General features: G+C 27.6%; 1 protein-coding gene across 3 annotated transcripts in view; it reads right to left on the bottom strand.

Annotated features, from left to right (window-relative positions):
- Positions 1-343: 343 nt before the first annotated feature.
- LOC129960247 (chloride channel protein C-like) overlaps positions 344-24984 on the bottom strand; it is a 42643-nt gene continuing 18002 nt past the window's right edge. For all 3 annotated transcript variants that reach the window (XM_056073520.1, XM_056073519.1, XM_056073518.1), the window contains 11 exons: positions 22921-23013; positions 17944-18187; positions 16254-16448; positions 15689-15890; positions 14159-14330; positions 12914-13085; positions 12490-12659; positions 9065-9238; positions 7679-7763; positions 6761-6862; positions 344-6268 (listed from right to left, as the gene is read on the bottom strand). In XM_056073520.1, coding sequence (XP_055929495.1) covers positions 6032-6268; positions 6761-6862; positions 7679-7763; positions 9065-9238; positions 12490-12659; positions 12914-13085; positions 14159-14330; positions 15689-15890; positions 16254-16448; positions 17944-18187; positions 22921-23013 — 1846 coding nt within the window. In that variant the 3' untranslated portion in view covers positions 344-6031. The remainder of the gene's footprint in view (positions 6269-6760; positions 6863-7678; positions 7764-9064; positions 9239-12489; positions 12660-12913; positions 13086-14158; positions 14331-15688; positions 15891-16253; positions 16449-17943; positions 18188-22920; positions 23014-24984) is intronic.

Raw genomic sequence — 24984 nt, 5'->3', positions numbered from 1 at the left:
TGTATTGTTTGATAAATTATTACATGTAATTATGATATTTGTAAATTTTAAGAGAACTTGTGTGAATTGACTGGAAAAAATTGTAATTACATTAAAAATTGAGCATATGCAATAGCCTTAGCATGTTCAGAAAGTCTGTCCTTTATTTGTATGTTGTTACATTATACAAAGCATTATGGACAATGAACATTCACAAAGAATTTTTTTTTTATTTCTTCCAAAAAATGTAGATAAAAATACTTTATTGATATAAGAGTATCATACAATTTTACAATAAAAATATACAGATTTGATAAAAACAAACAATGCAAGAAATGCAATTTAACAATAAAATACTGCATTTTTTTGTAAACTACCGGCGTAGTTTTCAAAAATAAATAAATAATCAACAAAAACACTGGCTGTAACTGGAATTATTACCACAAAATAATTGTTGCTCAAGCAAAGAAAAAAAATCACGAAGTAAAGCAAATAAATTTATAAAAATTTAGGCAATACATCTCTGTGTAAATCGACAACTGGAAGCGGTGATATTTCTTCGAATAAGAAATATCAATAATCGGAAACAATACATTTACTATAAACAGGATTCCCCCCCCAATAGGAAATAGGAAGTTTATTTCTCTAAATATATCATTAGATATCTAATTACAAAGGTTTTTTTAAAAAAAAATAAGATAAGCAAATAGAAATAAAACATTTCAGCTTCTGTGGAGGTTAATAAAAAAAGAGTTTTAAAAATTACATTTTTAATCTGCCTCTAAAATGGAAATTAGTAAAATGTTTATTTTACATTGATCTATGTACATATAAAGTTTTACATTTCTATCCGCAAAACGTGTGAAGATAGATTTATTTTTAAATTTTGAGAATCTTATTACAAATTCATAGATGCATTTATTTTAAAAATGCAAGCTTAGATTTATTTTTAAATTTAGTGAATCTTATTAGAAATTCAAATGGAGGCATTTATTTTAAAAATGTAAAATTATTCAAAACGTAAAAACTGTCAATACTTGTCGAATTGTACATCGTCTAATCATCATGACTTGAAAGAAATTTGATAATCACGCATATTACTGTTTACCTTAATTGGTTAATAGTTGCAACTTCGACTTAATAAAAAAGTGAGTAGGAACCTGAGAAACTAAACATTTGACGGATCTCAGAAAAGAAGTGCAATACCAAACGGCAACAGAAACGAACAGTTTTCAGGAAATAGAAACTCTTAATCTTTTTTGAAGTGCATCTTTTGTGATAAAGATAATCATGAATCAAAAGATTGCCATTTTGCTGGAAACATGAATTTAGATGATCAAACGGCAAGATTGAAAAAACGAGGCTGTTGCTTCAGATGTTTATATACTAGTCACGTGTCCAAGAGGTGTAAGGTCCGAGTAAACTGCGAGAACAGTGGAAAACGACATCATGCTGTGATGTGCCCCAATGCAAAAACTGACGGATATCTCTGCCATAAAGAAGCCAATGGCGTCAAGAATGTTGAGCATTTCAAGACACTGCCAAATCCTACATGTTCCTCAAATGTTTTCCTTCAAACTCTTGTTGTACTTCTCAGAAGTGAAAACGAAGATTTTGCAGAAAGGGCACTTAAAGATACCAGAAGTCAAAAATCGTGCATAATGAAGGAGGCTACTGTGAAGATGAATTATATTGCTGTGAGGGAAACAACTCTCGTGCATACCTTGTTTGGTGCGGCTGACGATCGACAGAGACATTTGGAATATCGAATTTTTGTAAGCGACGTTAGAAAGAAATACCATTGTACGTTCAATGTACTTCACCAAGAGAAGATTTGTTCTGAGATTCGCCTGATGCCAGAGGGGTTCTTCTCTAAAGAACTAGAAGCTAATGGCATAGACTTAACTGATAAAGATTATTTTCCACTTTGTTCTTCTCCTATTATCCATTTGCTTATAGGTGCTGACATAGTAGGACAATTAATGACGGGGAAAATCCTCAACTTCAGTTGTGGACTAACAACCATAAAAACGTTGTTTGGCTGGACGCTATTCGGAAAATCACCCAGTAGTTCCAACTCTAACAGTACCATGATGGTGATAGACTTACTAGTGAACGAATGTATCATAAATGATTTGTAGAAGTTAGAAGCCATAGGAATTTCTGACCCTACCGAGTCAAAAAAGAAGACTGAAAGGCATCAAGATATAATGGAATATTTTCGAAGCACTCTGATGATCAACGAAGAGGGTAGGTACGAGGTTGCCTTACCTTGGGTCTTAAAATCACCCCGGGGCTTCCTGACAACCAACAGATGGCAGAGAAGCGCCTTCATTATGTTAACAAAAAGGTCGAATCTGATAAAGTGAAAGTGTATACAGATGTCTTTGATAAATGGATTTTTGAAGGTGTCATTGAAGAAGTCAAAGACAAGCAGGGTTTAAATGTGCATTATCTCCCTTACAGACCTGTGAGTAAGGAAAATAGCGTTACGTGAATTCACGACCTATCACATACATTTCGGAAGAGGATGATTTGGAACCTTTAACACCATCCATGTTCCTCAGAGAACCAAATAGAAATGAGGTTTCAAACCTCGAAATCGTGGATATGTCTGGCAACAGTCTACGCAAGAGGTAGCAATATAAGTTTAAACTACAAGAACATATCAGAAGTCCTTTTAGACTGGAATATTTGGGGCAAATAAGAGAACAAATGAAGAAAATCAGAAATATCCATGACTTCAAGGTGGGAAAAATAGTCATAGTTGAAGTGCCAAGTCAAAAGTGGCTAAATTGGACAGGATACTTAAAGTGTTCTCCGGGAAAGACGGCACTGTTGGGCTTACGAGAGTGAAAACGAAAAACGAGGAATTTTTAAGACCTGCGCAACGTCTCTACGCCCTTGAAGTGCAGGCTCCCTTAGGAGAGGATTTGAGGGAGAAACAAACCTGAGAAATTGAACACGTAAAAGAGACTAGACCCCAACAAGATGTGATATATCCTGAGGAGCTAGAAGAGTCTAGCCTAAATTCAAATCCAAACAGAATGCCAAGACAACTCGTCTAGGCCGTGAGATCCGGATTCCCAAACGATTGAACCTTTGAACTTAGTATGCAGAATTTTGAATTTTAATCGTGTACTTTAAAACTCAAAAAGTGGGAGTGTTGCGTGAGATATATTTCCCATGAAACGGAAGCAGGACTGAGGGAGCAGGAACTGACACCTCAACTCGAAAGGGGGAAAAAAACTCCGAGGAGTAGAATTAACTGAAACTGTTTAGATCGGTTCTTGTAGCTTGTGTATGTAAGTTTTATTTCCTCTTAAAAGAAGTTAATAAATGTTAGATAGCCGTTCAAAAACTAAAAAGTTAATTTTCATAGTTAACGAACCTGATTGTCATATTGAATGTGACAATTAGATCACGACCAATGGCTAGATTTTTGTAATTTGGTCTTACTTCAGGTAAAATCGAATTCTACTTTCCTGAGAAATTCAATTGGGGGAGATGAATGGGACATTAATAGAGAAAGCATAATTCGTCAAAACGACAAAAATCCACTTTTTGTATGAAAGGTTAAGTATCACTAGCAATTTTCTATGCATTCTAAATTTCACTGGCATTTTCAAAATTGCTTTTCTTGTTGGTTGGTTCAATTTTTTACAGCAGTATGATGAAAGACATATTCAGTTAGTTTTGAATGGAGTGTCAGAGTTAATGAATGAATTGTCTTCGGCAGGGCTTCCATACGTTTTCTTGCAATTAAATACTGCATACGTCAGCTATGGAAAGATGGTTGAATGCGAAATTCCCTTACAGGTGGATTGGATAATAAAGACCTGTTGAATTTCTTTCTACATTATCCGGTATGAGGCCTTTTGACTTTTATCCATGAGGTCGCTTATGTTCTGTGCATAACACGTCTCCAGTACACATAGTGCGTTTTAGTCGAATTTAAATAGTCCCGTCTTGATGTGATAAGTGATGAAACAGGTTGTGTGTACGCAAATGATTATTATAAGAATGCAACTTTGTATAAATGCCAAAGCTGCTAATTTCGAACGAGTTATATAAATACTTCAATTAATGTACTATTTGACCGATTTTTAAAATTCAATAAGAGTTCATAAATGCATTAGTATTTTTTGATCCCACCCTTTTAATAACCTATTGTGGTATTTGTATTTTCCTGAAATGTGCAATGAAAGATTCGTTCAAAAACTAATTTGAATTTTGAAAATTGACCTAAAACTATAAATTTGTCTTTTATAATATCTTATTTACATATAGAAGTATGAAATTTTTAAACTTAGAGAGTTGAGAGTTGAGTTGAGAAACATTTCACTTGCTGAACTTTTTTCACACCACGGATCGTATAGATATTTAATTATTGTAACTTTTTATTATCAATTTCTACAGAAGCCAGAGTACTTTCATGCAGCAGCTTATCTTATTGAATGAAAATTTACAAATAGAAATATATATAACATTGCAATATTTAAAAAAAAAAAATGCTTGTTCCACTTTTTTGGAACATCTTGCATGTATTTATTTTTACTGTAAGCTCAACAGCTCTTAAACAAAACATAAAAAAAACATTCATATGTAACAAAATTCATTTTTTTTCCATATCAAGGACAAGCATAAAAAACAGCAACAACAATAAACAGTTTACAAGGATGTAAAAAAAAAAAAAAATACCCATAGAGAAAAATATTCAATTTAGAAAGTCTGAGTTAAAGTAAAGTTATTCGAAAAATAAATATGACAAAGAAACATTGTAATAAAACTTTTTGTTATGAGCATTTCTTTTATACTCTATAAGGGGTGTATTAATGCGCCATTTGCTGACACTGTTCCACAAGAAACTGATGTAAGAAAATCGTGCTAGTTCACAGCTGAATATATGTTTTTAAACATTTTATTACAGCTTTTGATTGTTAATTTTAAATGCCCATGCTTTAAGCACATGAACAAACAAACAAAAAACGGCCTACATGAGAAAACAGGGGGAGGGGGAATTCTAGAACACAGTTTATTTTAAAACAACTCGTTTTCATAGAATGATAGGACAAAGTTTTCTTACAAAAACTTTTTGAAGAGATAAAAGGATTTTCTAATTTCAGATACAATATTCGTGGACAAAAACACCCCTCTTATGAAAATAATGTTCACAGACAGAAATAAGATACAACCCCAAAAATCAAAACAGGAGAGGAGTATGTCACAATTTTTTTGGTTCTGTTCTTATTATTTAATTGTCCATTAATTTTGAAATTTTTGAATTTCTTTCATACGTAGAATGTATTTTTATTTATCGGAAGGGGGGAGGTTCAGAAAAAGTTAGTAAATGAGACTCAATAAAATTTGAGAAAAATAATTGAACACGCTATTTAGGTATATTCAAAATTTGTTCATTTTCTTTTAATGTCACCTCTTCGTTTCGTGTATATATTTTCGAGTAATCAAAAACTTTTGTGATTGTCATTAAAATTCGTATTAAAATATATTTAAGAAAATATCATGCAACAATAGAAAAAATAAAAGAATATAAGTACGTTTCTCGACAAATTTTCATATATATAACATACAAATAAAATAACTATTAGTTTTTCCTTTAGTGTTAATTTTATTAAATAATTCAGATAAAGCCGTCATTATTCTGGTACATTGAAACGGATCACCTGTAATCACTTAAGGCTTCAACACCACAAAATAATAGGAAAGAATAATTAAATTTAATAGCGACAAAGGTTATTCGGACATCAATGTTACAACTAATGGTCAAAAAATTTAGGACTCGATAATATTTTTATATATGACAGATCCAAGAATTGCAAACCCCACTAAATAAATTCATGGCTATTTAGAAATATTTATATATTCTTTTGTTCAATTCTCATTTAATTTATCAATTACATTTGCCTCTACTAGGCTGTCAAAGTTTGCGTATAACAGTAGAATAAAACACAAAGAATATGTAATGTAAAAATTTTCAAATTATAAGTAAGTAGCATAATATATTTCAACAAATCTCCCTCAAAGAAAATGTTCATGAAATTTCCTCAAATGATGCCATCTCTCGACTGTTGAATGAATCATAAATTTTTGACAACTTTTCCTCAATGTTATAGCCCATTAAATCTTTGCGTGTGATAATTCCAACGACTTCATTACTTTCATTTACAACAATTAAATGTCTTAATCCAAGAGATCGAAATATAATGTAAGCCCGATGAAGTGAAAACTCTCCTCGCACACAAACAGCTGATTTGTTGACATATGGGATCTGAAAATATTTTCAGTATCAAATTATTATTTTGAACCTAAATTAGAAAAAAGTAAGCAAAAATACTTACCCTCATATGAAAAATTAGATTATAGAGCAATCATCATATTCATGCTCAATAATATAACAATAATTGAAGACTTTCGGAAAGAAAAATGTTAGAATACAAATTCTACACAAAGATATTTTACAGAAAAGAATTTAGTCAAATATATTTATTGCAAGTAAAATTATAATTTCATTATTGCATTTTTATTTAATAAAGATTTTTCACACATCCAAAAGTTCATTTTGAAATTATCTTAAGAAATGCATCAATTACAAATATAATTTTGCAGTATATCATTGCAACATATGTTCATAATAATGGTAGATCCTCACATATTAATGGGTAAAGTAAAAAGTCCTGAAATTTCTTAAGAGAAATATAATGGATAATATTTAAAAACACTTTTGATATTACCTTTCTTGAATACAAAACGACTTACTAACCAAATTAAGGTATCTCTCCGAATATTCATCTCTTGTCAGATTAGACAGCATATCCAAAAATTTCGTAGATTTTCCCAACTTTTCCACATCATCTTCACAAAACTGAAGGCAAAACTAAGTTTCAGATTGAAAGTAAACCAATTCACTACACAATTTTCCAGATAAATTCCAATTTAGTCTCACACTGCATATTAAAACAATCTTACGAGAAACAAAATGAACTAACTGTCAAATTAAAATAAAAACATTAAAAAATACAAGAGAGCGAAATATTTTTAAAAAATGTTGTTTTTATAGTCTTTATTTTAAAATAAATTATTTTCGTAACTTCTAATTAATTACATTTCCAGTCTATATATTAATCAATAGATGTTGTTTTGTAGCCGAATAATATGAAAGCACTGTTTCCAATGATTATTTTTTAAATGAGTATTAGTAACCATTTCAATAATTTCTCCAGTATTTAATTATAAAATACCTTGTCAATAGGCCATATACATAGTAATAATTCTGAAATAAACAAACATGGAGAATGAAGAGAGAAGCTCTCTGATCTTTATGCAATATTACTCTGGTATTGAAACTTATTTCATAATTATAGTTTTTTTACCATAAAGACTGTGGAATCAAAATGTAGCACACCATAGCCAAATTTGTTGTTCAACAAAAAGAATCAATTACGATTAGTTTCACAATTTTTCTTTATGTTTTAATATATTCTTTATAAAACTGATTCAGAAATTACTAATCAGTCACATTTATTCCGTTGGTTATCGCCTTTTTTTGAAATTGATTATTACACATTATAATACAGAAAAAAACTTTTGAAATAGTGTGTAAATTTAACTTAAAATTTCTTACAAGTTCTTTTAAATGTTCAGTTAAAAGTTTCGTATAATTAACCCTGCATTATTTTACCTGTGAATAATCTACTGCAGGCAATGGGAAAGTTGAATCAGAATCAAAGGCTTCTTCATGACATAACAGAACACTCAATTCAGTCCTGAAATTCACACACACAAACAAACAAACAAAAAAAATATTTATTGTATCTTTGCTTAAAGTAAATGCCTAGCAATAAATCAACATAATTTTCAACAGTATAAATCAAATTTAATTTTTTTATTTTTAAAAATCTTAAATAATTTGATATATTTTATTTAGACATCTCTATTATTTTTACTTTTTAATAATATGCATAGCTTTAAAAATTGAAAAAAAAATTAAAGAAAACTATTTTTTATCTACTGAAAATAACATTTCTGTGATAAACAACAGTTGTTTTTTTTTAATTTCAGGTCACCACTTTTTAAAAAACTGTAGCAAAGAAAAAAAACCTTAAAATTTACAGTTTTGCATATCCCAATAGAAGTACATCCATAAGAGTATGGCGTAATTCATGAAAAAAAATTACTAAATATTATTTAGTCTATTACATTCCCATAATTAACAAAAGAAGTTTGTTTTTATCTAATAAGATTTTAATTCTTTTATTCTTACTTTCAAAGGCAAATATCTGCATACACTTTCTTTCAGATCTTTGGCTAAAATCTTTAAATAATCAATTTCGAAATGAAATATGTGCTATCTCTTAAAATCAGAGACGTTACAAGAAAACAATTATCAAACTATCCAAAAATAATTAAAATATTGGTAAGAACAATTTTAATATAAGAAAGCTATGCGTTAAAAAAGCATTAAGTTTCCAACTTAAGGCCTATTTCACATAGAGAATACGAAATATAAATGGGAAGCTTCATTTGAAATATAATTGGAAGGATTCAATACGCAAACTAAAGATCTCATTCTTGAAGTAGAAGTACAGAATACTCAGCCAAATATTTATGAAGAGAAGGTACCAAGCTTAAAAGCAAGAAAGACATTAGAAAAAGTATACTAGCATCAATAATTATTCTTGAAGTAGAAGCACAAAATACTAAGCCAAATATTTATGAAGAGAATATACCAAACTTAAGCAAGAAAGAAATTCGAAAAAGCATACTAGCACTAATAATTACAGAAAAAGAAATATGAATTCTACATAAAAAAATTATTTTCAGTAATTGCTCCATAATGACATAATATTTAAAAAAAATTCTGTATTAAATAAAAACTTAATATAAAATAGATGAACAAAAAACTGTTACAAATTTTAACAAACTGATATCAAACAAATAATGCAACACACAAAAAACTAAAATTGAAATAATTAACTTGTTCACAAATTTACAGCTATTGAAATAACGAAGCTGGCGAATACGTTTTATTAATTAAATAACAATCAATGGTTGTGCCAATACATACCTAGTAATGAGACCAAAAAACGTTGAAATATTATTCGATCGCTTGACGACAGGAAAACCACAGTGATTTGTTTCTAGTAAAAGTTTTGCCACCTGTGAAACAGATACTTCTGTTTCTATGGTTACAACAGGGCTTGACATAATATGGCTAGCTTCAAACAATTCCAAATTTAAGCTAAATTTTAAAGAAAAATATCACATTTCACATTTTTTTTATAATAAAATATAAAAATACTCGCATGCAGTTAAACATAATAAACTAATTTTGGGATTTAACAGAATATAAATAAAGTCAGAATATTTTCATTTCTTAAAAATCTTTTAAGATATTCAATTCTTACCAGCAAACAGTACAATATTTGGTCTAGAGTAAAAAAAAAATTATCCAAAGAAATTAAATTTATTTTTCTGTTTTGAAAATTAAGAGGATGATCCAATTCTGGAAAAAAAAATTCTGAAAATTCACTACAACGCCTTTCTCAAAGGAATTATTATTTTATAGTGGTTTTCGGTGAATTGCAGTAAATTCTTGAAGAGGAGAGGTGGTGGCAAACCTACTTTTACAATTTCAGGCAAGTCACTTATGGTTATAGGTAAAAACTTTCAATTCAATTTTTATATTAATAGTTTAGACATATATTCTTAACTGAAGTATGCTATTCATATGAATGCAAAGAAATAATAATCATTTTTATTTAAACTAGGTTAGATTTCACTTCTCCAGTTTTATCATACTAATTCTAGAGCTTGTTTCATAACAATTTTATAAAGTAAGAATGCAGAAGATACGACGCCCACTAATAATATGTTATTAAAACGAATCATGGGAGCATATATCTTAATTAAAGATAAGCTAATTGCTTAGAGTACTACCTGCTGCATAAAAAATGATTACAAATTTTAATTAATGAAAAACTTTTCATTAATTGGACATTTTTAATTCCTTTCTTAGTAAAAATAAACAATGACTAACATTTTTTAAGAAGAAACTGCTGCATTATATAAAAAAAAATTAAGTCGAAATGTAAATTTTTAAAGAATTACGCTCAGTTAATGAATAAAAAGTAATGTGAAAGCTATAATTTCACTAATGTGAAATAATACTAATGTGCATTCATTAATGTGAATTGATCCCAAGAAAAATGTTTGTAAAAAGTAAAAAAAAAATTGTAAATTCGTGCTCGTTTGTTTCTCACGATTACATCTTATAGTAAATTTAAATTTTCTTTCTTTCCATTTCAGAGCCAGGAAAAAGGCAGGAACACTAAGAAACTTGATACATTTAAAATAGGTGTAACAGTATATCGGCATCAGTAACAATAACCAATTTCCGTTAATAATCCATTTCTTAAAAATTAGAATTTGTTGTTTTAAACTTTAAGCAAATACAAGCAATATTACAACATCTACTTTGTGAAGTTTTTATAGCTTAAGCCTCAAAGTAAAATACAATAATTCTTATTTAAGCTTTGATAATTGCATTTTGCAAATTATTAGAACAGAAGCATTTAAATATTTTTCGCTAAAATACTGGACATAAAATTAAATTCTTGACTTGGAAAATATATTAGTATCTATTTTGTTTGTACAGAATTCTAAGAATATATTCTAATTTCGAAAATTTTCATTTTCCAAGGTAGTTTAAAATTATTAAATATTAATAATAAAAATTAATTTTTATAGCATTAAATAAAAGAATTCATAAGCTAACAAGATATTTTTTAATACTCTAAAAAGAAAAATGTCCCCATCTATTGATTTAACATAAGAAATTTATAAATGAATTATGTAATTCAAAGTCAGTATATTATTTTAAATTCAAGAAATACTTTTTTGAGCATTGTTTGACTTTTTTTATTTTTATTATTTCCTCTTAGCTATATAATAATCAAAAGAGGTGGGCCATGCACAGGCACTGCAAAACAGCAGCGACCCTAATTTTTTTCATTGTTTAAGTATAATCATTAATTTATTTTATTGCAAAAATGTGGGGAAACTGTCTCTATTTCGTAAAAAAAGTGAAATTCTACGATTCCAAACAATAGCGATTTCTGCTCTGCACAAGCACAGTAACAAAGCATATTCGCTCACCTATTGTAAAAGGAAAAAAGGCGCTGCCGAGAAACAGCATCTTTTTTTTTTTTTTTTTTTGAGAGAGAGAGAGAGAGAGAGACCTAAAAATCTTTCTGCAGAAAAATTTTAATTGAAGCCTATTCTTTTGAATATATATAAAAACTAAACGATTAATGTTCAATAAAAATAATTAAAAAATATTGTGATATTATGATTTTTTTTTTCTACATAGATATGAACATTTATTTTTATCTTACACTATCAAATATTCAGTTTTGAAATTTCATTAGTCAAGCGTAGTCGAGAGTCTTTATAAGCGAGAGTAAGGTATGGAAGAAAAATAACCGACGCCTTCTTTTCAAACTTCAATTAATTAAAAATCAGCAACTGCGTAGTTGCTATTTCTTTTTAAAACTCTCCAACAATAAGTAAAAAATCGAATTATTTTTTGATAAATAATTATTTAAAATTAAATTGAAAAAGCAATTGTGATTAAATAAGCATGGTTTTTTGCTTAAACCATTAGCATCACTAGGTAATGTAATATAGGTTGCAGCCTTTCCAAGGCTAAAATGCAAGAACTGACACTAATGATCAAACAAAACAGCATCAAGAATTAGTGTAATAGATGCTATAATGAGATATAGAAGAAACTTTTCTTCATTGCACAGAGCAAGATTTTCAAACTGTGACACTATAAACAAAAGGCTATGCAAAAATTAGAGTTCTTAAAAAATAACTTATATTGCTTAAAAATAATCACATTACGAAAATGATAATGCTATATTTTCCCATTGTTTTTATCTATGAATTTATCTAAAATTTAAGGAATATTACAGATGACTTCCAAAACTATTTACCTCAGACATCAGGGATGTTATTTTTTTCATAAAGATGTGCCAAAGTTTGAAATGAAAAATACACTAAAAAAGATATTAGTGCGACTTTTCAAATTCTTTCCTTACATTTTAAAAGATCTGGGGTGAGAAAATTTTTATATCCCCTTTATATGAGAGTTGATCTTCACAAGAAGAATTAGAAGTAGTTATTTGAATTGCTGCTTTTTTCAGAAGTTAATTGATAATTACAATTCGAAAGATTAAAAGACATTTTAATACTGTAAAATAATAAGCTTAAAATAATGCTTCAGACAACAATTATATCCCTAAAGAAAATATTACTGAAGTATATTAAAAGAGAATAACTGACTCTGATCATTTAAACAATTATTTAAGTAATTACGACATAATTCATAAAACCTAATACATAATAATTCTGCATCAAATAATAATTTTAATTTTAGAAAAATAATAAAACAAAATAAGAAAGTAAAAAAAAAGTTTTTTTTTTTACTTTCTTGTTCCATCAAATAGCACTACTGGCTCTGAATCTAAAAATGGGATGCATTTCAATTCCAGCTGAGCATGATAGAAAGGATGAGTCACATAATCTCCAACCCATTTAGACACCATTATTGCAACCATAATCAATAGAAGAAACTGCACATCATTTGTTAGTTCCACCTACCAGAAAAAAATAATTTTCAAATATATTTAATAAATTTAGTATAATAAATAAAAACTAAGGAAAGTTAAAAACAATGTAAGACAGGAAGGATATGATAAATTTCTTTTAAAATCAAGGAACAATAACAAACATTTATTCAAAAATACCACTAAAATTTAAAATATCTTTTTAAGTAAATACATTTAACATTGTCCATTGATTCAAAATATAAAACTATAGTTAGATTAAATTTAGGAAAAATTGTTTAAACCATTATGACAGTCAACGACATCGTTAGACGAGACACTCCACCAAAAAAAGCTGCAGCACCTATCAAAGCAAAAGCACCAGGATCCATCCATGCCCAATACAAATCAGTTTGAATTCCAAATGCTTCAACCATGATCCTACCAACTAGGCGACCCATCACACCACCAATATACCTTGAATGAAAATATTAACGAAATAATCGTGAAACAGAGCAAATATTATGTACAAAATTAATTTTTTGTGATAATAATATCGAAGACTAACATTTTAATATGGACAAAATGTATTAATAAATAATATTTAATAAGAACTTAATTATTTCTTTCTACATTTAAATAACATATTTATAGGGAAAAAAGAGGGGAGAAAACACATCGGAAGTGGTTATATAATTTTGAAAATTTTGTATAACAATGCAAACGAATTTGTAAAATGTTTCTTCAATGACTCTTAGAAATGAGGAGCACATATTTTAGCTTTTGGTCTGATATTATCTCTGATTGATATTATCTCTTTGAATTCAAGAGACAAATTATTCAAAAAACGATAACATCTCAATAAATTCGTAAATTAAAGATAATGCATTCAAATAATCAAATTTTATTTTAAGCCTAGATATTAATAAAAGTAAATAGTACATATTTTTTAAAAAATGCATTAAATGCAAAACCCAAGATTAAAATATTTTCCCAAAACGTTAACAGTTAACATTACAAAAATCCTTTAGCGTTACCTCGTACGTATATGAATAACATAATAATGATGCCTGGATTTTAAAATATTCATTTCGAAGAATTTTGCTGATATAAATATAAGATATTCTCAAATCTAAGTATGCAATTAAAATAAAATTTAGCTGTATTTAATGAATTCAACAGAGGGCAGCTTTTTTTTCCCAAATATCTTTTGAATATAAGCAATGCCTTCTACCATCAACCACTTTTATGACTTTCCATTAATTAAATATTTGTAATTTAATAAAAGTTTTACATGAGAGGACATTTTCATTTAATGCAGATCTTGCATACTTTAAAACTGATGCTCCTATACCTTAGATACATTGGAAATTAATAGTTATGCAAAATATATAAATAGAGGTAGCATTAAATTTGATATTTCAAAACAACAATTAAAGATATTGAAAAGTTATGAGTAAATTCACATAAAAGTTTCCAAATAATATCAAAGGATGTATATGAACAATTAATACAATCGAAGTAGTACTTAACAAAAGCCTCATACACACATTTTAGGAATAACTACTCCACTTGAAATTGAAGTTCCAGCGGCCCAGCATGCAAGAATGAAATAACAAGGTAGGACAACTAAGAGCGATAAAAAATTAAATTCGAGATGAGTTCCCCGAGAAAAAAGATGATGTATAGCTCTGTCACCAGTCAAATATAGCAAAGTAGCCGCTGAAAACAACAACAAAAAAAAAACCCTGAGATTTATATCTCTATAATAAATGCAAAATAGAATAGAATATAGTAATATATAAGAAAAATCAGCATATGGTAATAAAAGAACTTTTTGCGAATCACTTCAATTAATTTTCCATTTCAAATTCCATAAACCATTATATTTTTCAATATTGAACAAAATATATACAGATTCAAACAATCTTTATCGACAAAAACTGCAAATGAATAACCAATAATGATTTAAATTTATATACTTGAGAACGAAGTTTTAAATGAAAAAAATTAAAATTGTTAAAATTAATTTTTTAATTAGATTTTTTTATAACACACAATTTCTTAAAAGATTTATGCTGGGATTAGAAAAAAAAATTGCAAAGATTATGACCCGAAATATTTGTATTCTATTTGTCATTCTGTATTCAAATATAAAAATTCAACCATATGAAATATACGAAATCATAAAATGAATGCAATAAAAAACACATACTTGTTAGAAAAAATTACGCAAAACATGTTTTCGCTAAATTTTTAAAAGTAATGTAAAATGCAAATATTGTGAAATTAATATAAATCAAGATTTTTTTATACATATTTTTTCAGTCCATATAGGGCAGGAGGGAGCAATGAATATTAAATACTGAATTACGCTGTGTATTTCTAATGTCAACGAAATTTCTATACTAATATTTTTAATTTAATGGTGGTTTGGGTAGTGGATTTCTATGTGGATTTCAGCTGGTCTTTAAACCATAGTTTACACATCACTCATCTCATTTAATGCATGTATTTTGGTTTCCAACAAAAAACAAAAATCTATTTAATATTTAATCCTGAACCATAAAAAAGAAAATATTTATTTAATATATTGTATTTTTAATTGAAAATATCAGCCAAGTATTTCATTACGAAAAAAAATATAGAGTTCTGAATTTCTTATGAAAAGAGCTTGTATTTAAGTAAGAAAAATAAGAGAATATCTACAAATTATATGAATAATTTTCTGCATTAGAAATGAATTTCTAAACTCAGCATCATAAAAAATAAAGCTACAGAAATAATCTTATCTCATTTAAAGCAAAGAATTCTATTGCTGATATAATATTTGAGAAGTATCACACAGCAGAATGTTGCATATTTGAATATAAATTTAATATAAACAGTTGAAATAAATCTAATAGAAGATATACATTTTCAAATTTTCCAAACGAATTCAAAAAATAAAATTAATATATTTCTCAAGAGATAAATGTTATTTATCAAACTGGATAAATCTAGTTACATTCATGATGTATCAAAAATATTCATAAATTCTACACAATGGAAATTAATTTTAAAGATCAAATACAAATTACCTTCATTATAACTAGTATTATACATAATCTTTTTCGGAATATTTCCAGTTTTATTTATGAAACAATTATAGGATTCAACACTTTTTTCTACTCGAATTCCACTTGACAAAGAACAATCACCGTTTTCATCCATATGATCACAAGCAAATGTAGTACACGGCAGTAATGTCGGAAGAAATACAGATAATGTTCCCATTATAATCTATTAAAGAAATAAAATAATTCATTATTTTGAATAAGATATGTTTTATATTAAAAAGTACTAGACTATAATTCATGTATAGTATTTCAAAACCAAAACATTTCTGCAATAAGTTAAAAATATTTAATAGATTCACAGGTCCAAAATGACTTAACAATGGTTAAGTCATTTTCGTTAAGGTTTTTTCATACCCTCCCCCTCCAATGTAAAAGAATAATATCATACCTAACAACATTATTTTTTTACTAAAGAATTATTCATTTTAAATCTTTATTGTTAAGGATTTAATATTCTCGATAGCTGTAACTAAAAAGGAAATAGTAATCATTCTGTAACATTAAGAAGAAAAGTATGTATATTTACCATTATTATCAACGGTTCAGTGATCTGTAACGTTTGTTTAACTCCCTTAGATTTCACAGAAGACAATAATTTTCTTCTAACTCTGGCAACTTTTAAATTCAGGAAAGTGAAAAGAGTGCCTAGAAGTCCACCCAGCACTCCAACAATAATTGTTGGCACAAGGGCTATAATATTTAAATCAATTCTTCTTACAACCTGTTTTAGAAAACAAATATAAATCATGAACAGTAAATCATAATATAATGTGAACAACTCCATGCAGAAAGGCATGGTTATAAGCAGAACCTTTGGCAATATTTGAAACATGCAATAATTTAAAAAATATATGTACACACTTTATCTTGCATAATGCAACTTTAAAAATGCCTTTTAACAATAATTAAATAAGAAGTTTTAAAAAATTCTAAGTGTTTTTTCTGCATAAATACGAACAAGGCATATAATTCAGTACTTCTTAAACACAGACAGATTAAATTCTTGTAGTTTTTATTTTTGGAAACTAAAGTTTCGCGCCTTGCTTCCTTTTAAACTAGCTAGACAGTTTTGCAGATAAATCGCCAATCTTGTACTTTCACTCAATAAATATAGAAACGAATATAAAAGAATAATAAATTCAGGCGTGCATATGCCACAATTATAGTCAATTATTGCCACAAAGTCTTATTATTGTCCAGATGTCTATTCCAAATAAAGCATTTCATTTGTTTTATTTTTGGGTCAATTATTTTGAGTTTCAGTAATACCAAAATTTTCGATTCCGAACACATTTTTTTTTTTTTTTTTTTTTTACAAAAGTTGAGTTTTAACAATATACATTGCCTTCAACACATTTATTTATTTACATTTCATTCTACAACATTTTCTCGAGATATAATTTTTCATAATATTTTTTATACAATGGTAATTATTTTCTCATTAGGTTGATTTTAAACTATAATTTCATCAATTAAGTAACTGTTTCTCCCAGAAAAGTTAAAAAATAATGCTGATATTACTACACCTGCTTCTCGAATACATATTATTGTCCGAAAACCTTACTACTAAGTTCAAAAATCAGCGGGTCAATAAGAAAGCCTTGATGTAAAAAAAAAAGAAAGAAAGAAAAATCTAAAAAAGAAGCAAGTAATGCTTTAAAAGATATTTCTCAGTATTAAAATATACTTCCTTCATAAATAAATTTCCTTCGTCCAAAAATCCCCCCCTCCAAAAATGTTCATTATAAAATAACCTTCTCTTATTCAAACTAATTTTTATATTAAAACTTTTAAAGGCATAGATAATAAATCTTATGGGGGTAGATAATAGTACCTAAAATATAACTTGATCTGGCTAGTGATGATATAACTATTCAGCAGAAAGAAGACTCTTGTTTGGAAGCCTCATCCCGCGGAGAATCAATTTAATAATATTAATCCATACATATAAAGGTAAGAACCCATATACAAGAATATTTAACTTTATTCTATACAGATTAGAAAATTAGCTATATTAATATTTCTATGAACTTGCAATGTGAGCTTCATAGGATATGAGACTTGTTGATCATAAATGTGAATGGTAATTGTAATTTTTTTTATCTAACATAATAATGTAGCCAAACCAACTTTCATCAAAATATGCTGTTGGAAATTCAATAAAATATACAAATACTATTAAATTTGAATATCAGTGTATATTTAAAAAGTGTTACCTGAAATAAAATATATTTTTCAGTTTTGAATAATCCGAAGTTGCCTTCATAATGAAATCCAGTAAAAGCTGAATTCAACAGATCAGAAGTAAAAGTTGAAATCATGCAGCAAAAAAAAGTTTGCCATGATAATTTCATATTCCAGAATGACGATACTTCTTCCATGGAAAACAACAAACCTCCAACAGGTGAACCAAAAGCAGAAGCCACTCCAGCTGCAGCTCCAGCAGAAATAAAATTCCTCCTACATTGATAAATTTGTTAATATATTTCATCATATTAGCAATTCAGATATAAATAATATATTGTATTATATATTGAACACTTTCTATAGAATGTTCTCTATGGTGAAAATATTACATTGTTCCAATATTATGATTGATTTAAAAAAAAAATTCAAACAATCTAAATAATGCAAGATTATCTTAAATTACGCTCATATTTATTTTGTTAAAGTATAATTAGACCATCTCTGATATGGTAGTGAAATGCTATATTTTGTGATACAAATTAAAAATTATCAAAATAATCATAAAAATTATATTAATCAATAAAATCAAATAGATTAATAAATTAAAATTTCTTTAGAGATCACACTATAGCAACAGTGATAATACACTACTGGAAACTATTGTCATGTACCCCAAATAAGCATTGAATATTTTCTAAGTTTTTAAAGTTTTTTTTTAATGATGCAAAACATTCACTGGTATCTCAAATGATAATAAAAAAATAAACAACAATAAAACGATTATTAGCACTATTACAGAAAATAGAGAAAAAAATTTCGCACTTCTTATATAAATTTCGATTTATATTGTTTTCACAGAGCAATAAATTTTACAACTGAAAGAGTTATACCATTAGTTTTAAAAATTCACTACAAAGTATGCAGGACTAACTCTATATTTAAGTCTGAAAACAGCATTTAAAAATTCATGAAAAATATTATTTTATATCAAAAATAAATGCCTGTATAAAAACAAATCAAAGCATTATATATTATACATACTACTATGAGAAAAATTTCAAGAAAAAAATTCAGCACCTATCTTTAATAAGACTAGAATGAAATAGGATTAAAAAAAGCAAATACAGCTTGAAGCGATAACAGAAGACTTTAATAGAAAAATAACAAGAAATGAGAATGCAATAGAAAAACAATCTTTTGAATAAACAGATTTTTGACTGAAGGAATTTTTAATTTCAATAATAAAAGAAAAAAGCAAAATAAACTAATGTATGAAAGTAGGTTTTTAATTCAATGCTTCAAAAAAAAATTGTGGATTCATACAATTCGGTAATTTATTTTCGATTTGCTAATTTAAAATATTAGGCATTGAAAAAAAAAGTTGTTTATAAAAAGTTTCAGTTGTGATTTGAAGGAAGTTTTTGGAGAGTATATTTGTTAAGTGATCACATAATCTATTAGTCGAAGCACAGTTTAACAAAAGAGTATGGATGTTTAACTTCTTCCTGTTTTGCATAAATTAAAGGCACTGGCTTGCTCACAGAATGAAAGATTTATTTAAAATATTTTCAATCATAACGCTTGATCATAAATCCATCTGTCAGGTAAAAAATGGATTCCATTTAGAAGAACATCTCGTGGTTCTGAAACAATCTGGTCATCAACCTAAATTAATATCAACAGAAGAGAATGCATTTTTTTGCATAAAGGGCAATCAGTATGGATAAAAACAAACTGTAATATGAAATAGCATCGCTTACCGAACCACATAACAGCATATCATAGTTTGCCGAATTACAGGGTGGTTATAATTAAACTTCCGCTATAAACAGCATCATACAACGCAAACGGGTGAACGGATTGCAGCGAAATTTGGTATATAGACTATACACTAGATGCTCTCACGGAATTTCGAAAAAAAATTTTTAGTTCAAAATATTCACCAGAGGGCGCTTTTTCCGGAAAAAACATTAATTTTAACACAATAAACGACCAAAACGGAATACAGAAGCAATATTAACATTTATTGACTAGTTTCTGATCGCCTTGTCGTCGAACCACATAAAGTAAAGGTAAGGAAAAAATAACAGTGCGTTGTGTGAAAAAACAGTTCAGTTTTCAGACAAGAACGGATTAGGACGAAATTTCACAAGAGGAGCAGTTGTTAATCATGTCCAGAATGATGTAGGGAAAGGTGCTCCATGTGACCACCCTCATTCACCTGCAAAATTTCAAACCGATGTATTCAACAGCAGATCATAACTGATCAGTTGTGATGCTTCGCACATGAATCGTTATGGAGTTCTTTAAGTCATTCAACGTCGCAACAAGATACCGTCATCATTAAAGCCGGAAACATCGACATAAAACATGAACGACTACAAACATTTCTTATCCTAACCTGTTTTGCTTAAAGCTTCCTCTTCTTCGCAAGCATGCAAATCTCGACATTTTTTCCTAGAACTGACAGTTTTTCTCGGTTTTACATTTTATTACTCATAATTATTTGTTCTGAATTGTTAATATTGTTTCTGTATTCCGTTTTGGTCATTTATTGTATTAAATTTAATGTTTTTTCAGAAAAAACGTCCTCTGGTGGACATTTTGGAATTTTTTTTTTTTTTTTTTTTTTTTTTTTTTTTTCGAAATTCTGTGAGCGCATCTTGTGTATAGTCTATATACGAAATTTCGTTACAATCCACTCACCCGTTTGCGTTGTATGACACTGTTTATACGGGAAGTTTAATTATAAAAACCATGTACTTAAAATTTTTTTTGCTTTCTTCACATTTAGAGATTTTGTAGTAATCCTAGGTATCTAATGAACAAATATATTTAATGCAAAGGTAGTAGCAGCTCCCCAACTCTGAAAAGCAATATATAAAGTTCCTTTTAACATGCATTCATTTTAAAGTTATTAAGTTAATGCAAAATGTTAAATTTTCAGGATTTTAAATCAGAAAAAGAGAAAAAGTTATGTGTCTATGTATGAGTCTTATACATGACTCTTAATACATTTTATTCATTAGTGTAGGTTTTTAAAAATGAATTATAGAGGCTAAAAATAATCGTTCCACTTTTCAAATAGAAGAAATGCACTTTATATCAGAACATCTAATTTATTATGGGGATTAAGAACAATTTATAAAATTTGTTTAGAGTTCATTTGTAGATTTTGTATTGGTTCAAAAAGTATTTTAAATCACAAAAGTGATATTTACCCCTCTGATACATTTTTTTCTTCTTTGGTACGAAGCTGCATGAGAATAAGACAATATTCACATTATATAATTAAAACTAAAACAAGGAAACAATTATGAATCTTTATGAATAAATGTAGTAATTACAGCTCGGCTATTTAACGAGGAAAAATTATTTTCATATAAAAGAAATGCTACAAACCGTTTATAGAATGAATTTATTCAAACGCATTACTACATTAAATTATTGCATTAAATACTACGTAATTTTAAAAATTAATATGTTCAATTAATATTACTTAGTCATCAAAAATGTTTTAACTGAAAAGAACTAACATAATTATACGTTCGGATATTTTAAATGACACATACAGAAATAAAATCGAGCATTCTCATTATATATCTGAAAATGCTTTTTTTACTTACCTTTATTCAAAGAAAAATAGATGACCTACAATCATAGTTTTATTATATTTAAAATAGTCCTTCTGATTTGTAGTACGAGATGTTACGCCACAAATAAAATCATTTAACAAAAAATGTAAGATATGGATACATCTTCTAATAAATACAAAATTTATATTATAAAGCTGATTATAGTAATTACAAGGACAGTAAAAACAGAATCAAAGTATATAAATTCCCAAATTTTTTAGTAAAGTCTTAGAAACCAAATCATTAGAGATGATTACTTCTGTTCAACTGAAACATTTTAAACAATTTTTTAAGAAATCGGTTTCTCTATGCACTTCTGGTTTTAATTTGGACTTGAGAGTCTTAAAAAAACATGATGAAGACATAATTGAGAAGTCTTCCAAAGTTTAAATCTTGACATTAAAAAATATGTCATGTCCTGCAATAAACTATAGAATTTCTAAAAAAATATTCTTTCGAAAAATTGACCTGATTTACAGCAATATAAGAAACTACGTGAATTTTGAAAAAATGTCGAATGAAATACGATAACTTTTATTCATAATGACTATTAAACATTAAAATTTGTAAAATGAAACATTTGTTTTGACAAACGTGTACCATTAAAACTATAACAGAATTATATAGAAGCATATTTGTTAAATAGCGTAGAAGCTATGTTAAAAATGCAGGAGCAAAAGATATTTTGAAAAAGAAATATTTAGATCGGCAAAGTCAATATTTTTAAAATTCTTTATATCTTTAAACAATGGTTACAATTACTATTATTGAACGGAACAAAAATAATGTATGCTCACTGACAGGCATAAAAAATAAAACTGAGGCAACAATCTTATTAAAAAACTGTCTTCGAAATATATATACACAGTAAAATGAAACAAAAAATACCAAAACTTTTTTTTAAATAAATTTGAAATTCCATTTATTTTAAAAGTACACATTCAATATAAAGATCCAACATTTTATTATAATCTTTTAACTATGCAGGTGCATAGAGAAACACTATTACATAAATTTCTATGCATTATTTGGGAGGTTTAAACAATCATTTTTTCATTTCATATCTAGTTCATTGGTTCAAGGCATTATTAGGACCTAGTTTTTCACAGATGCTTTCTTTTAAAATCACTTTATACCGTTTATTTATATCAAAATATTTATTTTGAAGGAATGAATTAAATATAAAGTTGTAAATGAAAACTATAAAAAGAATCTATCACCAACAAAAAAAATGCAAACATTTATTTATTACAGAAAACACAGATTTTCTAAAAATATAAATAAGCAAAGAAATTCACGTAAATATAAAGATGCCACTAATGTATTATGAGACAAATATAATTAAATATATGATACAACACAAAAAAATACCTGTCTTCTGAATTACGGAATCTTTTGAAAAATGGTAGATTAATTTTCAAAGTAGAGGATTTTAACTGACTACATCCAGCACCCACTAGTGACCTGTAAAACATTCAAACATAAATTTAAAAATACTTTTTGTACTACATTGAATATAATAATAAAACCCTTAGAACCCTTTACCGAGTGACTTCAAATGCAACATAAAAAAGAAAGTTGTTTCATGCTACAATAACATTTTTGTTGTCAACTTGCTAAAATGTTTCATATAAATTCTTATCTTTCTTTCTTATAAATCCCTTACAAAATGAAACATATATTTTTAGTAGCTACAGAAGCATTAAATTAAAATAAAAGTTTGTTGTATGAAGAATTTTAATTTTTGATTTTAAGTTATTAATAACAAATTATGTAAATGAAAATTTCTAAGTCTTCGGGCTGTTTTATGAATATTGCATAAAAGAGGCAATTTTCAAAAACATTTATTAATTAATAAAAAAAAAACAGGCATTGTTTTCTAATGATACTTAAGAAAGAAGTCTAATGCAAAGTCGCTTCATTTTAAACACTAATTCAATTAACACTTTGATCATTAAAGAAACATATACATTCCACTAACTTTTTAAAATTAGTTTCAATAGTAAAAGAATGTTTTTCGAAGGAGGGGTATTTGACCATCATGTCCCAACCTTTGGCTTAAAGATCAATCGGAAAAAATCCAATATAATTTGTGCTCTAATCAGATTTCCCTGAGCTTTCCCTTTATTTTCCCTGTACGTATATGCAATATAAGAGAAAAAGCGTGAACAGCATTCATATATTAGTTGAATAACAACATACCATAGTTTTGATGAGTAGAAAAGCAAGGTACTTCAATAAATGTGGATTTAAACAAAATGCAGTTTTTAAAACAGTAAAATTTTTGGGCATGCGTTCAAATATTTTTATATTGTAGTATCCTTCACAAATATAAAACACTCGGCTAAAAGGCCATCTTTTTGTTTAGTTTCAGTAGCTCCACTAGTAATTAACTTGTAGTTATTATTCCAATATCGGTACTTTTTCTCATCCTTATATTTTTAGGATCATCAAACTCTAACAAAAATAAGTGTGCTTTTTTTTAGCTTCTTCGCTCATGCTTCTTTTGATAATGTTTTTCATCAAATGTTTAACAAAAATGAAAAGATTTTCGTATAAAAAAGACGTTATTGGTTCAGATGTCTGAATTTTTTAAAGAAATCGCAAAAGAATATTAGAAATATAAGAGAAGCTAATTTTAGAATTAATTTATCCTGACAAGCATTTACAACATTATCATTCGTTGCAGATCCAAGAATTTTTAAAAAATTCAAATCTATATATTTCTTTATGTTATCAAAAACCTTTAGAGTATTTTCGCAAGCGCTGATAGTATTAATCACCCAATGAAAAGGACAAAACTTCAATGAAAATTCCGAAGAATCAGTAACTTCCAGGAAATCAGCATGTCTAGCTGGACTATCTTTAAATATTCTATACATTGCTCTTAAAATAACATCTGCTTTCCCTTCAGTACATGATTTAAAAATTTTTAATTTACATTTGGTGAATGTATTATTAATTTATAAAAGTAACTATATGTCCAAACTTGATGTAACTTCTTAAAAATTCTGAAACAATTCTTGAACAATGGCAGCCTTAAAATTATTGAATTCCAATATCTTCTGGACACTATTGATTGATTTTTCACCAATATCTTACGGTTAAGATAGATTTGATATTTTTCTGAAATGAGGTTCAAAGCTTTGTCAAAGCATATTACAAATTTTTTATTGTTTAAAGATTTCTTAAGAGATTGTTTAAAAAACACCGCTAATCTGTAACAAATAATGGATGACATTTTTGTACGCCCTGAAGCACATTCTTTGGTTTTTTCAGTATTAGTGAAAATATTTCCGCCATTGAAAGCATTAAACGATGATTGTAACGCATTAAATTTTAATGCCCATAAAAGTTCAGCTTTAAATGATTGTTCTGGAACTAAAAAGTTCGAATTCGGTTTATTTTCGTACATTAAATTTGTTGTTTTCGAAC

The sequence above is a fragment of the Argiope bruennichi genome, chromosome X2, assembly GCF_947563725.1.
Source record: "Argiope bruennichi chromosome X2, qqArgBrue1.1, whole genome shotgun sequence".
In the NCBI taxonomy this organism is placed as follows: Eukaryota; Metazoa; Arthropoda; class Arachnida; order Araneae; family Araneidae; genus Argiope; species Argiope bruennichi.
Note: the sequence above shows the minus strand (reverse complement) of the source record. Positions and strands in the feature narration are given on the sequence as shown.